Here is a 13,900-nt window from a genome sequence, read left to right as displayed (position 1 = left end):
CCACTGCATTTTGTGTTCAATGTTATAATTCACCACCATGGCTTAGGCATTTTACTTCTGCTTTGGTGGGTTTATACTCCCAAACCCACAGATTCGGAAGAAATGAAACCCAGCAGAACCAAAACAATTGGGCCCAAAATCTGACGATCAGGCCCATTTTTGAAACCAAACAGATTTAGGCCCAATTGTCAATAAAATTACAATTTTACCCACCACCTGGTTGAGCCAATTTCTCAGTAGCTACAAAGTTCGGCCGTCTCCTCCTCCCATAAACCTCGCAAAACCTTTGAGAACAGCGAAATGTTTCGGACCATTCTCCGACGGGCAGCCCGGTCGGGCCCAAGACCCGACCCTTGGAGGCTGACGGCGACGATGAGCTACTCGACGTCCAAGGATACCATGGCCAAGAAGGCGAAGAAGACGGGCAAATCCAAAAACGACCCCTCAGCTACCGCCGGCGACGACGTATCGGAGACCGACGCGGCTCTCTCCGGTCGAAATTCCCGCGCACGCCAGCTCCAAGCGGACGAGAGGGACCCGTCGCTTGATGTGGGACCCAACGGCCGTCCTCTGTTCACTTCCACTCCGACACTCTCTCAGCTCAGCCGCAAGGACACCTGCTCCTACTTCAAGCTCAAGTAAAACCCTAAACCCTGATCGAAATCCGTAACGAAATCGATGTAGCTCTGTATCTGTGTGTGCATGTATTTATTGGGATATGATATTTTTTTTATTTGAAGGATGGAGGAATTGAGCCATGTTTTGCCCGAGGGGCTGCCATTGGGGATGGTGAAGGAGTTCGAGGATGCAATGCAGAGCGCGGTGCTCATCCGCCAGAGCTTTCGCGATCTTCGTGACAATTTTCGAAGGATCGTGGACCCGCCATTGGACTCGGCTAGCAGCAAAGGTGTGTGCTTTGTGTTCCATTGGTTTTCATTTGATTGATCCTTTGCTTGTTTAGAGCTGGTAAAGTTTGGGACGAATGCTGTCATTCGGCACAGTTGAAAATGATCATCGTTGGTTGTAGCACAGTATGATCTAACTCGACTTTAAAGTTCCGGTTTTGATAACCATAGATTTCCGAGGGGTCATTATGCTAGAAAATTGTTAATCACTGGATTTGAAGACTAGGAAGCTAAAGAATTATATAAATTCTTTTGATTTCTTAATCTGATGAGGCCTCGTTATGCTTTTTTATAGATTCTTATATCCCTTTGTAGATAATCGATGCTGTAATGCACATTTAGTTTCGTGTACATGTAGAACGATGGGTCACATGTAAGATAGCCTTATCCATGTGTGCCTTTTCAGGTACAAAAGCTCAAAAGCAGATTGTCTTGGACGGTCCCGTAAGCTGTGGAAAGAGTATTACTCTTGCAATGTTAGTTCAATGGGCTCGTGAGGAAGGCTGGTTGGTTTTATACGTCCCGAGAGGCAGGGAATGGACTCATGGAGGCTTTTTCTATAAAAACCCACAAACAGGTCTTTGGGACACGCCTGTTCAGGCTGAAAATATTCTGAAGGTAAGATTGTGGAGCTTTTTTATTTTCTTTAATTAACATGCTATTAACTGATAGAGGATCAGTAATCTATGTAGGTTTACCTTTGAAGGGATTAATCTTTGACAATTGAAAATAGTGCATAAACCTTATCTGTATCAGTGATCATTCCTAAAAGCAATGATTATAATGGTTTATGTTTGAAATTTTGAATTAATGTGACGTAAGTGATGGTTCTCTGTTCATTATGCAGTTCTTGGATTTCAGCTTTTGATCATCTCCATGGCTTTATGTTCATCTAATGTGTCATTTTATTCCAGGATTTCCTGAAGTTTAACGAATCCCATTTAAAACAATTGCCGTGCCAAATACTCGATCCTATTCCTTTGGGAGAGGGTGCTGGTGTTGGATGGATGAGAGATGGAACTGATTCCATGGCAATGCCTGAAGGTTCAACTCTATATGACCTAGTTAACTCGGGAATCAGGCACACTCATGCAGCTGTTGGAGTAGTAGTTCGATTGAGGAAGGAATTATCTCTTGTGAAAAATATCCCCGTGCTTATTGCAATTGATCAGGTGCGACCAATCACTAGATAATTGATATTTTAATTTATTGGATGAATTTTGTTTCCGGAGCTGTGTTGTAAACTTTTGCTATATTTTTGTGCTCATTGTCTGCAGTATAATAACTGGTTTACGTTCAGTGAGTATGAAGAGCCAGTAACTGTTCGTTCTACTCGACCAATACATGCTAAAGAACTCGCTACGGTAGGTCCCCTATGTTTGGTTGAAATAATGTTGTGCTGGTGTATACTTGTAAATTGTAATCTTAATCTGTATGGACCATCAGAATGTCCATTCATCTATGTTTTTCTAGGTTTTGTATTACAGCTTCAAATAATCTTGTTGTCCTTGATATGTGGTTCTTATTTGATTATTTCACTTATGCAATCAAGTTTGGGTGTACAAGTTGGTAGTAAGTTGTGGTTTGTCTGCAATAAGTTGTATATCGAAAACTGATGTGCACATACGTGGTAAAATTCTTCCAGGTGAAGGCTTTTAGATCTATGCGAAATGATGACATGATGGTTGGCGCGTTTTCACATTCAACGGCTGTAGGAAAGCTTCGTCAAGACTTGCCAGATGTGCCCGTAGATGCTCGCGTCAACCTATCCCGCTACACTTTAGATGAAGCAGCCGCTGTTTGTCATTACTACCTTAGGTATGCTAGTTAATGCTTGCCATGCGATAGTCTTGCTGATCGCATATCTATTGCATGATTGTATGTTAGACTGCTTATATACTCCGGTTTAATTTGTTTTACCTCGGGTCATGCAAATGTCGGTCGAAATTAGTGAAAGACAACAAAAATTTAATGGTGTAAGACATGGTTTGGTGCCCCATAATGGTAATGCATTAGCGTCTTTGGGTCAGTGTTTTTTAGATGCTTAAACTCGTCGGGGGCATCCTTTCATGTCTAAAGCTTTCGTGATGCCTTTGGCCTGCAAACTTTTCACATTCTCAGCCTTCCCTACTGTTTTCGGCAGACAGCGGCTTATTCACCGTGAAGCATTCACAGAGGAAAACTGGAAGAAAGTATACTACTTGTCGAACGGAAATGGAGCAGAAATGAGATGGCTACTTCCCTTGATGCGGGCAGATAGTTAGTTCCTTTGAAGCGGGGAAATGGTTGTTCCTTCGGTAAGGTGACAAGCGAATATGATTTTTGTATCACAGCAGTTACAGAAGACACAAACTGGCAGAGCTGCTTTTTTTCGCCTCACGGCCTCTTGGATTTTGATCTTATTCAATCATAATATGTTTTCGATCGAGTTTGTACTCGTGATCATTGAACTTCTTGCGTGATCGGAGAAGTGTCTGAAGACGTTGTATCATATGTAGATCAGTTCACATTTTGTAGTTTCGATGTTGAACTCAACTCTATTCATTTCATTGCATTTTCAGATGTATTTGAGAAACTAGTAACCTTTCTCGGTGTGTAGACAGAAAACATTCCTACTCGTCTTAATAAATTGATCGATTCACAATCAGATGACGAGTGTGTTTGCTCCAACTGGACATAAAAATACCTCTTTTGAGCAATATTGGTAATTTCAACTGGGAAAAGTGCGAGTTTGGAAGTCGCTAGGGACAGCATCTAAAGTACCTCTTTTATACACTGCACTTACATCTTACGTGAAGCAAGATTCGGATCACAATTCGTAATTTTATTTTTCTTTGAACAAACGATATTATCTACACTAACGGAGATGAGGTGGGTTTAGCCTCACAATAGGCTAGCAATAATGTGGTTCAAATTCATTTTTGACAAGAATCGAAAATGTGACATCTCATTTACAAATCCCTCAACATGTACAATCTCAAAACCACCTATAGGGTTAGACAAAAACCAAGATCCTGATTACACAACTAAGATGCAGCAATCAAAAATTCATAACTCGGCTGCAGTGGGCAGCACTCGGCATGATAACTCGGCTCCACTCGGCATGAAGGGCGCTCAGTACGTAGAATTCACTTTCTCCGAACCAAAGTTTACAAGTCAGCAACTGATCACAATCAAAAGCCAAACACCGACACTTATACCAGCAACACATTGCAGTTAGTACAATCGAATGCTCACAACTGTACTCAAAATTCTTCGGGGCCAGTTCACATATTTTTACTGCAGATTATTATAAATTACTTTTTAAACGTTATTTTTACAAAAAATTAATTAAAAATAGTCGTTTAGGCGGTTCGAAATACTATACACGGTTAACTAAATGAACTGTTTATGTATTTGCCACAGTTTAATTGTCTAACTTTCAAAAATACCCCTTTCAGTTCATGCAACATTTTCTTTGTGCCAAGTTCGCCCTCAATTCTAGCAACTGGTTTTGGGGGGACCCAAATTCTTAAGGGTTTAGGGTTCGAAAAATAAATTACTGTTGTGAAAGAAACCTTCTTTACCGACTTGTTTTTTTATTATTGAGGGGACATTCAAATCTGAGAAATCTTCCGAAAAAAAGAAGTATCATTAAACCAAGAGCTAGTCAATAACCTTATTTATCGGCTTATTCGTTCTTCCTCTTCCTAACTTGTTACCACTTTTTCCAGGTCACGGCTCAATGCGATATTTTACGTCCATTTTGGCTTGTGATTGCAGCTGCTACGCTACTCAACTTGAAACATATAAGTTCATAACTCAGACAAGTAAATGGAAAATCCGAGCCAGTTTCAACCCTTTGCAAATGAAGACCACAGTTCTTTGAAAGAAAAGCGAAAACCTAAACAACTTGATCATTGATCTTTAACAAGTGATGCTGAAGTACACCATATTGCGCCTAACAGCTGACAACGAAATATAATCTAACTCGTGAACGGGAAAAATGGTTGCAGAGCTCATAACGTACTGACCAACCAGTCTGTTTACAAGTATCGAGGGCTTTAACTACTTCATGTCTTCGCATCTCGTTGGTTCTGCCCCTGTTGGTTTGTGTTGTAGCACTGTTGCGTTGATAATTTTGAAAATGTTGGATGCCAGTTCTTCTATAATCCGTGATCAATCAAGAAATATTACAATCAAGGCCGCTACCAAAGCATGCTCCACGGGTCCAGGAAATATAGTTAGTCGAAATTTTCCTCTCTTTGGCATAAGCTGGTGCAATTTGTACATAAGACTCGTCTGCAACAAGACATAACGAAAGAATTCAGACTATATCTCATAACCAAGAAACAGCACCTTGAACAAACTTCTAAGATTCAATTATTGCACTACCAGGTCGCAAAATTGCAAAGTTCAAAAACGATATAATCTAGGAACTTCCGTTGTAAATGCTATTTGCGAATCAGATAATTACACACGACCTTTCATGAACAAGTTACAACAACGCTCCTGTATGATGGTCAAGTGACAAAAGACGTTGCTCAAATCTTCATACACAGAACCACACATTTGAGATCTCAGAACTTGTTCATATCACCGTGCTATGCAAAAGCATTTAAATTCAAAAGAAAGATGCAGATCCGAGGATAGACTGCATTGATAAATCAACTTTCCAAGTACTAAACCGTAGCAATGATCCCATTACTCAACTTCCCCATTTCTATATGACAACGCTACCACACCGAAATGTAGACAACAACACTCTTTCTATACGGCCAATAGCTGTGCTACTAAAATTTAGAAACATACAAATGGAACCGGTTACAAATTCCAATAACACACAGATAGAACTGGAGGTCAAGCACATGTGAAAGGCTTGTATATAACCGTCCTGAGATTGAACTTTCATTCTACAATAAGCCCATAAACTGTATATAATCACAGTTGAGTGCCCCCTCCCCAGGTTCCATTTTCGCTTAAAAGTTTGTAACTAGTTCCATTTGCGTATATTTCTCAATAAACTTTAAGGCAACAGTCTTCAAAAACCTATTTTTGGTTAGGACTTAGAATCACAGAAATAGAAGGTTTACCAAGTTTTGCAATCAAATTCCCTCCTCCCAATACTCATATGCAAGCAACTCATACAACTGCTTAACTTAACTGAACTTTGTCAAATAAAACAATCCCTGGTTTGCTATGGCCCTTTTGAAAATGCTTCAGAAGAAACCATTTCGCTCATAAGCGCTTTTACAGGAAGCAATTTTGGTTACCCATAAGCACTTTTGGCCGTTCTAAACACACAAATTTCAACACTAGCAATGAATTCAAAATCCACACAACATAAAAGCAAATCATACCTGAGCAACTATCTCATTGCCTCTGTAGATGGTGCAAGATTTCTGGAAAGGAAAGCCCTTCACTTTGAAATCGCAGGCTGAATCTGCTGAGTTCTCACCAACAAGAAACACTTCCAACTCAGTTCTGGTGAGCTTATTTTTTGTCCTTTTCACTCTAAATTTCAAGTCTTTCTCCTCACTATCTCCCCCTTTGTATCCTTCCCAGCTTCCATGCTACAAATCCCAGAAAAAGAATCAGAACCCAAAAGAGAAAATCAAAAAGAAGTTTTTCCGGGAAAAATTATTTTCTAGGGAAACAAACAGGGGCCGGAGAGGCGACATACATCTTTACGGCGCAAAGAAAACAGAGGATTTCCGGCGGCGTCAAGCAGCACGTGCTTGTGAGAAGAAGTCTTCAGAGATTGATGGGTGACTTTGTAAACGGTGTCGCCGGAGGAATCGAGGAAACCCAATTCGCCACGTGGAAGGCCGGGATGTTTCTTGGAGACAAAGAGATCGACCGGGATTTGTGAGCTCGTGGGATGAACAGGGACTGACTCCGGAACGATGTCAGCCATTTTACAGAAGCAAGGGATTCATTTGAATTCAATTGATTTTTGGGAATTCTGGAAACCGGGTTGGGTTGATTTACAGAAAGCGAAAAAAAGTTAAAAAATTTTGAGTTTTAAGGAAAAATAACAAAATAAAAAGTAAAATAATTAGTATCAAAATTAATCTTTTTTTGTGTAAAAATATAATTGTTTGTTAAAATAAATAGTATCGGAAACTTTTCGTTATAATTCTCTTTTTATTTAGTGTGAAGAGAGACCGGTTCTTCAGCCGGCATTTTGAACTTTTTTTAAACACCAAAAGGTCAAAAAAGCCGGTGACGCAGAAAAGAACAGGTTTTAGGAATGGACAAAGATTGTCTGCCCTTCAGTGTTTTTCTATTTGTGTAATCATAGTTAAGTTAGGTAAATATTTTATATTACTTTTTATTTTTATTTTATTATCTCTAAAAAAATAATATAAAATATTAACGTGGTTTAACTGTGACCATATAAAACAAAAAAACACAAGAAGACACCAGAAGTGAAAGGGCAGCCTTGTCTTTAGGGATGACTTTGGAAACGGAAAAATTCTTTGAGTACGGCCCGTCGCGTAAGTATCCGTTGAAGATAGACTTTTCTGTTTGTTTTTTGGGTGGATGAGTGACAGGTGCAAGACTTTTTCTTAAGAATTTCTCCATGTAACAGGACCCCTGACATCCCGTTCTAGATGGTTTTTTTTTCGCATCCCGTTGTTGGTAAGTTTCAACGTATCAAATGGTCTATGCAATGGTGGTTTACCATGACTTGATGTATATAAAAAATATACAACAACCAAGCCTTAAGTCATCATGTGTCAACAGCTTATAAATCCTAAATGTCATAGAGTTAGATTTTATCTTAAATCTTCCGTTAGCTCTAAGTATTTCATATTTTTTCTTATAATCTCTTTCAAAATCTACCTGAGTCTTCCTTTACTTCTTTAGCCATGAGCTTCCGTTTTGTAATTGCATCTTCTAACCAAAGCATATGTAAATTTTCAATTCACATGTCCAAACCATCTTACCCGATTCTCTTATTTTATCTTCAATCGCGGCTAAGTAATCATGCAAATTTCTTGATAAAATAAACTTCATTTCAACTTAATCAAAGCATTTTTAGATTTTCAACTCACATGTCGACAGATGCATAAATCGAGTATACAGTAACACAGTAAAATCTCTCGTCCATAATTTGGTCCATAAATCTCACATCCTCTCACTGGCAAAACAATGGAACGATGGACTTGCAATAACATAACAGAGGAAAGATTTCAATGGCCATACTAATAGATCCATCACTATTAGGCTGTACAAAAGGGCTTCATATTCACACATCTAACCACTAATCCATCATTAACTTCCGACATTGGTTTACTTGTCCAGGAGAAATTACCGCAACGTAAAAGGATCTAGGTAACCAAATCCTCGTTCGACGAAGAAAGTATATACATGAATGCCAAAGTTTCACCTATAAGATCGTATTCCGGTCTTCACCTTCATCACTTGGATCAACATGGTAATCAAAGTCATGGCCGTCGTTGTTTTCATCGTATATATAATCTTCAAAAAAGTCATTTTCATCTAAATCCTCAGGTTCTGATGATTTGTCGCTGGAACTTTCATTTTCTTCTGATTCATCATCGGAGTCTTCGTTCGCTGATTCCTCTTCTTCTTCTTCAGATATCTCATCCGGATAATCATTTAGCGGGTTGTTTTCAGCTGAAAATCACCAATCAGTTAGAGCAAGAATAAGGAGAACTTCTAGAAAAAGGATAAATGAAAGACTGTTTAAGATTACCATTTGAATCATCAGATTCATATTCAGACTCATCAGGCCCATCATAGAAATCCTGGTCATCAACTTGGACCCTGTACCGAAGTGATTATGATCAGTTTAGCAAGAGATTAAGGTGGAAGCTAAACAAGTATAGTACACAAGATACTTACAAGGGGAATGGGTTTGAAGTTTCTTCAATAGCCATATCACTTTCCTCCTTCACAGCATACAAGTCATACACATACTCATCTTCCGAATCTACAAACACATAAGAGAAATCATCATACCGTAACAAGAAAATAATGAGTTACGGGTCACCACTAGTATTAATATAAAGGCCGAAATCAATATTCAACTCTACAAGAAGCAATTATGAGTGCGAACTGCGGTCTGTGGACCAAGGATAAAATGCTATAAAGTATCCAATTCTTCTACCTTGGGTCCGATTAATGTCACTATTAAATGGGTGGCAGCACCTACTGACACGTTGCAATCCATTTAAATGTAAAACCAACCTTGTTTGGAACTGTTAGCGTATAAATCTGATTCGATCTCAGAAGCAGCAAATGGGATGAACTCTCTCAGCAGAGGCAAGTAACTGTTCAAAAGCTTCTGGTCCTCCAAAGATATCTCACTGTATTACAAATTTACCATCATAGGGGGTGTCATTTTCAACTAGACTCAAGTACAAAAGGGCAAGAGAATTCCATGACTAAAGAAAGATAACTTACTCCTTAGGTTTTTCTGCAACGTCAACACGTATAATATCATAGAAATGACACATTTCATGCAAATTCTCATGTGATGTTTCTTTGTTTCCTCTTCTGCTCCTCCATATTTGTTCAAAACGTGCATTTTTTGCTACAACCTATTAGAAAGGACTCAAAATGAGATAGTGGCCAAGAAAATATTGCAGAACAAATTTCCAAGCACACAACTTTTCCTAAAAGAACGCCAGATTTATTATGAGAAACACACAAAGAATACAAGAAGCATGGACAGACAAGTAGTTCATAAAACACCTAAAATATCAGAAGAAACACAAAAACTCAATGAATAAACCCAAACCAACAGACAGAACAGCATCCTAGAAAGCTGTCACCAATCAAGTAAAAACACACTAAAGGAATGTTCTTGAAATGTTTTGACAGCGAAGTCTGGAGAGAAGCAAGAATCTGACTCTATCCCAGATTCCACCCACTTCCCCTCCTTATTAGAATACTCAGTTTGACACTGGAGGATCATTTTTATATCATCATCATCAAGCATATAGCTACTTTAAACAACAAAAAACCCAAACAAAAAGAAATGAAGGAAAAAATTTGTCCACTCTGGAAAACTTAGTTTGGGATTACAAGTGTACCAATCTGGTATTACGTGATTATCTATTAATTAAAACTTGGACCATAATAAAATGGCATCAATAAGCCATATGTGGTTATTAGTTCTTATTTTCAATCTATCATAAATAATCCTTTACAAACACAATTTTTAATCTAAAAAAATAAAAATCCAAGATTGTGGCCTATACAAATGATAAAAAACTTGACAGAAACTAGCATAGTTTAAAGTTGCCTGATCCTAATTTGAAGCACATTAGAACTCATTGTCTTACAATGGTTATTATCACAAGAAAAAGATTGAAATGAGAACAATGGACAATTAACAAAAAAAAAAAAAAAAGTATGAATGGGGCAACTGAATAAATAAGCTCATTATATGAAAATTTAGTGCATCGTTATCTCTCTAAGACATGAAAGAACAAATCATATTAATGGAAACACAAGGTATAACAAATCCTCTACTTGATGGACTAACAATACAATTAACTTATACCATATCACGTACCTCCTTCCTCTGTCTGGCTTTAGACAAAATCAGATCTTGTTTCTGCTATTACAATGGGAATGAAAGAATAAGTTCAAGTAATCTTAGGGCCAGTACATTAGAAAGTAAAAATGTAATAAAGTGCGTAAGACCAAGAGGAGGAGACAGATAGCTTACATTCTCCTTTCTCAAAGCATATTTACGTTCTCCAATCTTTGTTTTACGATCACGCACATCACCAGTATTAGGGTCCTAAAAGAAACAGTGAGACATTTTCACCAACCTCTTAGTAGTAGATGACATGGGAATCACACACAGAATCTTGCAATGGGAATAATGAACTTGCTGATTGAGATAGAGAGAGAAGGGAGATTGTGGAGAGGAGGGGGGACGGGGGAAGGGGTGGAGGGGTCACAAAGCCTTAAAACAATAAGCTGAGTTACATGGCATTCCCGAACACATGCTTATATAAATAGTTTACAAAACAAGAATAGTTATTGAACAAATTAAGAGATGGGCAGCCATGCTCACCAGAAATGATTTCACAACATCAATACTCGTGTCAAAGCTGCTTACTGTCTCTACATGCTGTACCAAAAGCTTCTTGGTTTTCAGTTCTGCTGCATTAAAAATATAAGAAATTAGCACCACGTTTTGTCAGAGTTTTAAAAATTTCCATCTTCTAATGAAATCTGCAAAAGCACACAACCCTATTCTAATTCAACAGAGACAACGAAAAACTGAAAGAAAAAAAACGTAACCTTGTCAATTGCTAATCAACGGAACATAAAAAAAAAAAAACAACTTGATCATATTCAGCATACTCAGTAATTTGTTAATCAATAACTCCATTAACAACATATCCAACAACTCATAAAGGAATTTCTTTGTTGGGTATAACGAAGATCGCAACTATTTAGTGTACAATTTTTTAACAAAACGCTTACATCAAAGTGAACGAAAACAGTTGGATAACTTTGTTTTAGTCCAAATATTAGTAATTTTAGTAATTACAGTTCACACAAACACGCGCATATATAAAAACAACAATGCTTGACAAATACGAGCACCATTCGTTACCCTTTCCAGCTGAATCCAACATTGAAAGCTTCTCAAAATCCACCAACGGACGCTTCACCGGCCTCTCATTGATTTCCAGCCCTACATTGCACAATGTTCCGAAATTCGTCACAAATTTCCAATTTTTTCACACTTTGCAAGTTCAAGCAAGTTTATTTTCCACTTTCCTACAGTTTCCCGGCAACCAAACAAGATAAAAAAAGAAAAATGGATACAAACTAAGCGACACTCACAGAAAGCGTCAAGTGAGAACTGCAATGCCTTGCGTTTAACCCTAACGATCACCGGCTTGTCTTCCGGTGGGTTGGGCGAAGCCGAAGAGCTCTCGGCGACCACCGCCATCTGGAGCTGCGAATAGAATTAGGGTTTCGGTGGGAGTTGGAGATGACGGAGTAGAGGGACGAGGCGCGTACTGGGAATTTTGTACAAGCTTTTGTATTGTGGCTATTTCTGCAATTAAGAATTTGGAAACGAAGGAAACGGTCGGGTCGGATCTTAAATGAGTCGGGTTGTTGTGTGCGTTGGCCTGGTAACAAGTTGGGCCGGACTAGTTCAAGTTTCTTTAGATTTTTTTTGGAGGAATTTTTCTAAAAAAACTTTTGATTACAATAGACAGAAGACTAGCAAGAATATGGTGCACAATTATCAATTTATTTATTTATTATTAAATTATTTTCGTCCATAAAATTGGAACTCAAAACTTGGTTGAGAAAATGAGACTGTTTTTTTTTTTTTTAATTCAATTGTTAGCCACATTTATCAAGTTAATAATTGGATTCTAGAAAAACAAGATTTAAGTGTTGTGTATTTTTTTTTCTTTTGCATGGAGTTCTACCAAAATAAAAGTTGACTCGATATAGTGGAGTAGGTCCCGCAGGCTACCAAGTCTTTGACTAGGGAACGAGTGAATTCCCATTACCGCTGGCAGGCCAGCTGACCCGTGAGCGCAATGGGAACGGATTTTTCAAGGAAATTGGATAACAGATCGTCTGCTTGTTATGATTCCAATTCAAAGTTGATAAGTTGCTATCAAACCGGATTCTCACCTGCTTTAAGGATCGTGGAAACTTCTGTTTTCCAAATCCCAATTCAAAGCAGTTTTTCAAGTTGTTGCCTTATTTTCATTGGCTTGAGATTCACAAATCAATGAAAAGAAAAAACTAGTTTTACAAGGAAATAGAATGACACGAGAATCTCTAAGGGGGCGTTTGTTGCGCCGGACTATCTCGGACTGGATTAGCTTCAAGGACTAAGCTGGACTGGCTTAGACTAGACTAAACTGGACTAGCTTAGTGAAGCGTTTGGTGCAGTATTGGACTAAGAAGCTGGATAATAACAAATTCTAATATTATATTATTTAATATATAAATTATTAATATTTTATTATGATCTTATCTTTTTCTCCATCTTTTCCTACCATTTCCGTCCCACTCTTTTCCTCATCTCTCATCGTCCCACCCTCTCCCTCTTTTTTTCCTCTTAGACCTCTCAATTCATGTCTCTTTCTCATTCCTGGTCAAACTCCTTATTGATTCCAGTCTTTATTTCTCTGTCATCCCTCCCTCTCTAGCTATGCGTTGTTTGAACGGAACCTCACGGCTTCAATTTTCCCGACGAGTTGCAGGTTTCCCGATGTGTTTTCTGGCCAACCCTCGTTAAATTGGATGAAGTTAGCACCGCCAAAAAATTCATCACCATCCCTGGATCGAGATCTTAGCTTTGAATGCTCGAATCTGTCATGGATTTGAAGAAGCCCAAACAAGCCGAGACTTCCAGGCCATTTTCCGGCCACATTCAACCACATTTTAGCCTCGATTCAGGTAAAATTGTAATCTTGTCACTCCCAGCTTCAATTTGGTATATTTTATATGAAAGTTGGTTGTGAAATGGATCTGAAAGAGAGTCAGAAAGTAAATGATTGATCTAGGTGACCGGAGATGACGAGGAGTCTGTCGGGAGTGGTCGTTGAGCATGACGAGGACGAGAAAGAGAGGATAGTCTTAGCTAGTCCCATGGTTATTGGGGGGTCTCGCTAAGACCTCTTAGTGAAGGGTTTTGTCCATGCTAGTCCCCTTTAGTCTCATTAATGTTAGTCCTAGCATGGAACAAACACAGTATTGGACTAATAGCTAGTCCAGTCCAATCCAGTCCAACTTAGTGAGGGCAAACAAATGCCCCCTAAAATCTTTAGAATATATTAGAACATAAAATATATTATTATAATAACTTGTCGTACTATCAGCCATAAAATTATACATTCTATAAATTTCAACATGCTAGAGTAAGAAATATGTTAATTTCAACTACATCAAAACACTCGAATTTTTTTTTGTCAAACGAAAAACTTACATACACGAATGATTTGCATTTTTAACCTCATAAAAATGTACCATAAAAGAAAAAT

At 38.3% G+C, this 13,900-nt stretch overlaps 3 protein-coding genes across 5 annotated transcripts; 1 reads left to right on the top strand and 2 right to left on the bottom strand.

Annotated features, from left to right (window-relative positions):
- Positions 1-266: 266 nt before the first annotated feature.
- On the top strand, positions 267-3,647 carry LOC137743515 (uncharacterized). The gene is made up of 7 exons (XM_068483424.1): positions 267-638; positions 741-907; positions 1,312-1,523; positions 1,820-2,077; positions 2,183-2,269; positions 2,551-2,723; positions 3,049-3,647. Exons 1-7 carry the CDS (start codon positions 301-303, stop codon positions 3,167-3,169), a joined length of 1,356 nt encoding a protein of 451 aa, XP_068339525.1. The 5' UTR covers positions 267-300; the 3' UTR covers positions 3,170-3,647.
- A 1,129-nt stretch (positions 3,648-4,776) lies between these two features.
- On the bottom strand, positions 4,777-6,868 carry LOC137743717 (protein LURP-one-related 7-like). Its single transcript, XM_068483662.1, has 3 exons — positions 6,568-6,868; positions 6,245-6,457; positions 4,777-5,186 (listed from the first exon to the last, which is right to left on the bottom strand). The coding sequence occupies exons 1-3, from the start codon at positions 6,799-6,801 to the stop codon at positions 5,064-5,066; spliced, it is 570 nt and encodes a 189-aa protein (XP_068339763.1). The 5' UTR covers positions 6,802-6,868; the 3' UTR covers positions 4,777-5,063.
- A 1,168-nt stretch (positions 6,869-8,036) lies between these two features.
- On the bottom strand, positions 8,037-11,914 carry LOC137743562 (RNA-directed DNA methylation 4-like). Of its 3 annotated transcripts, none has more exons than XM_068483479.1 (10): positions 11,730-11,914; positions 11,497-11,577; positions 10,948-11,036; positions 10,594-10,668; positions 10,438-10,482; positions 9,321-9,457; positions 9,105-9,223; positions 8,760-8,847; positions 8,611-8,681; positions 8,037-8,531 (listed from the first exon to the last, which is right to left on the bottom strand). In XM_068483479.1, the coding sequence occupies exons 1-10, from the start codon at positions 11,836-11,838 to the stop codon at positions 8,281-8,283; spliced, it is 1,065 nt and encodes a 354-aa protein (XP_068339580.1). In that variant the 5' UTR covers positions 11,839-11,914; the 3' UTR covers positions 8,037-8,280. The 3 variants fall into 3 exon arrangements, with proteins under 3 accessions (XP_068339580.1, XP_068339581.1, XP_068339582.1); XM_068483480.1 differs by having other exon boundaries at positions 10,438-10,479; XM_068483481.1 differs by having other exon boundaries at positions 10,948-11,033.
- Positions 11,915-13,900: the final 1,986 nt, after the last annotated feature.

The sequence above is a fragment of the Pyrus communis genome, chromosome 8 (genome assembly GCF_963583255.1).
Source record: "Pyrus communis chromosome 8, drPyrComm1.1, whole genome shotgun sequence".
In the NCBI taxonomy this organism is placed as follows: Eukaryota; Viridiplantae; Streptophyta; class Magnoliopsida; order Rosales; family Rosaceae; genus Pyrus; species Pyrus communis.
The sequence above is the reverse complement of the archived record's forward strand: the minus strand, read 5'-3'. Positions and strand labels throughout refer to the sequence as shown.

What these genes read in the sequence shown, in the direction of transcription:
- LOC137743515 (XM_068483424.1), top strand. Translation starts at nt 301, where the DNA reads ATGTTTCGGACCATTCTCCGACGGGCAGCCCGGTCGGGCCCAAGACCC. An exon ending in GGACTCGGCTAGCAGCAAAG is followed by an intron (nt 908 to 1,311) that starts GTGTGTGCTTTG and finishes GTGCCTTTTCAG; the next exon opens with GTACAAAAGCTCAAAAGCAG. An exon ending in GTTTGTCATTACTACCTTAG is followed by an intron (nt 2,724 to 3,048) that starts GTATGCTAGTTA and finishes TGTTTTCGGCAG; the next exon opens with ACAGCGGCTTATTCACCGTG.
- LOC137743717 (XM_068483662.1), bottom strand. Translation starts at nt 6,801, where the DNA reads ATGGCTGACATCGTTCCGGAGTCAGTCCCTGTTCATCCCACGAGCTCA. An exon ending in TTTCTTTGCGCCGTAAAGAT is followed by an intron (nt 6,458 to 6,567) that starts GTATGTCGCCTC and finishes TGGGATTTGTAG; the next exon opens with CATGGAAGCTGGGAAGGATA. An exon ending in GCAATGAGATAGTTGCTCAG is followed by an intron (nt 5,187 to 6,244) that starts GTATGATTTGCT and finishes GTCTTGTTGCAG; the next exon opens with ACGAGTCTTATGTACAAATT.
- LOC137743562 (XM_068483479.1), bottom strand. Translation starts at nt 11,838, where the DNA reads ATGGCGGTGGTCGCCGAGAGCTCTTCGGCTTCGCCCAACCCACCGGAA. An exon ending in GTTGCAGAAAAACCTAAGGA is followed by an intron (nt 9,224 to 9,320) that starts GTAAGTTATCTT and finishes TTTGTAATACAG; the next exon opens with TGAGATATCTTTGGAGGACC. An exon ending in CGCTAACAGTTCCAAACAAG is followed by an intron (nt 8,848 to 9,104) that starts GTTGGTTTTACA and finishes ATGTGTTTGTAG; the next exon opens with ATTCGGAAGATGAGTATGTG.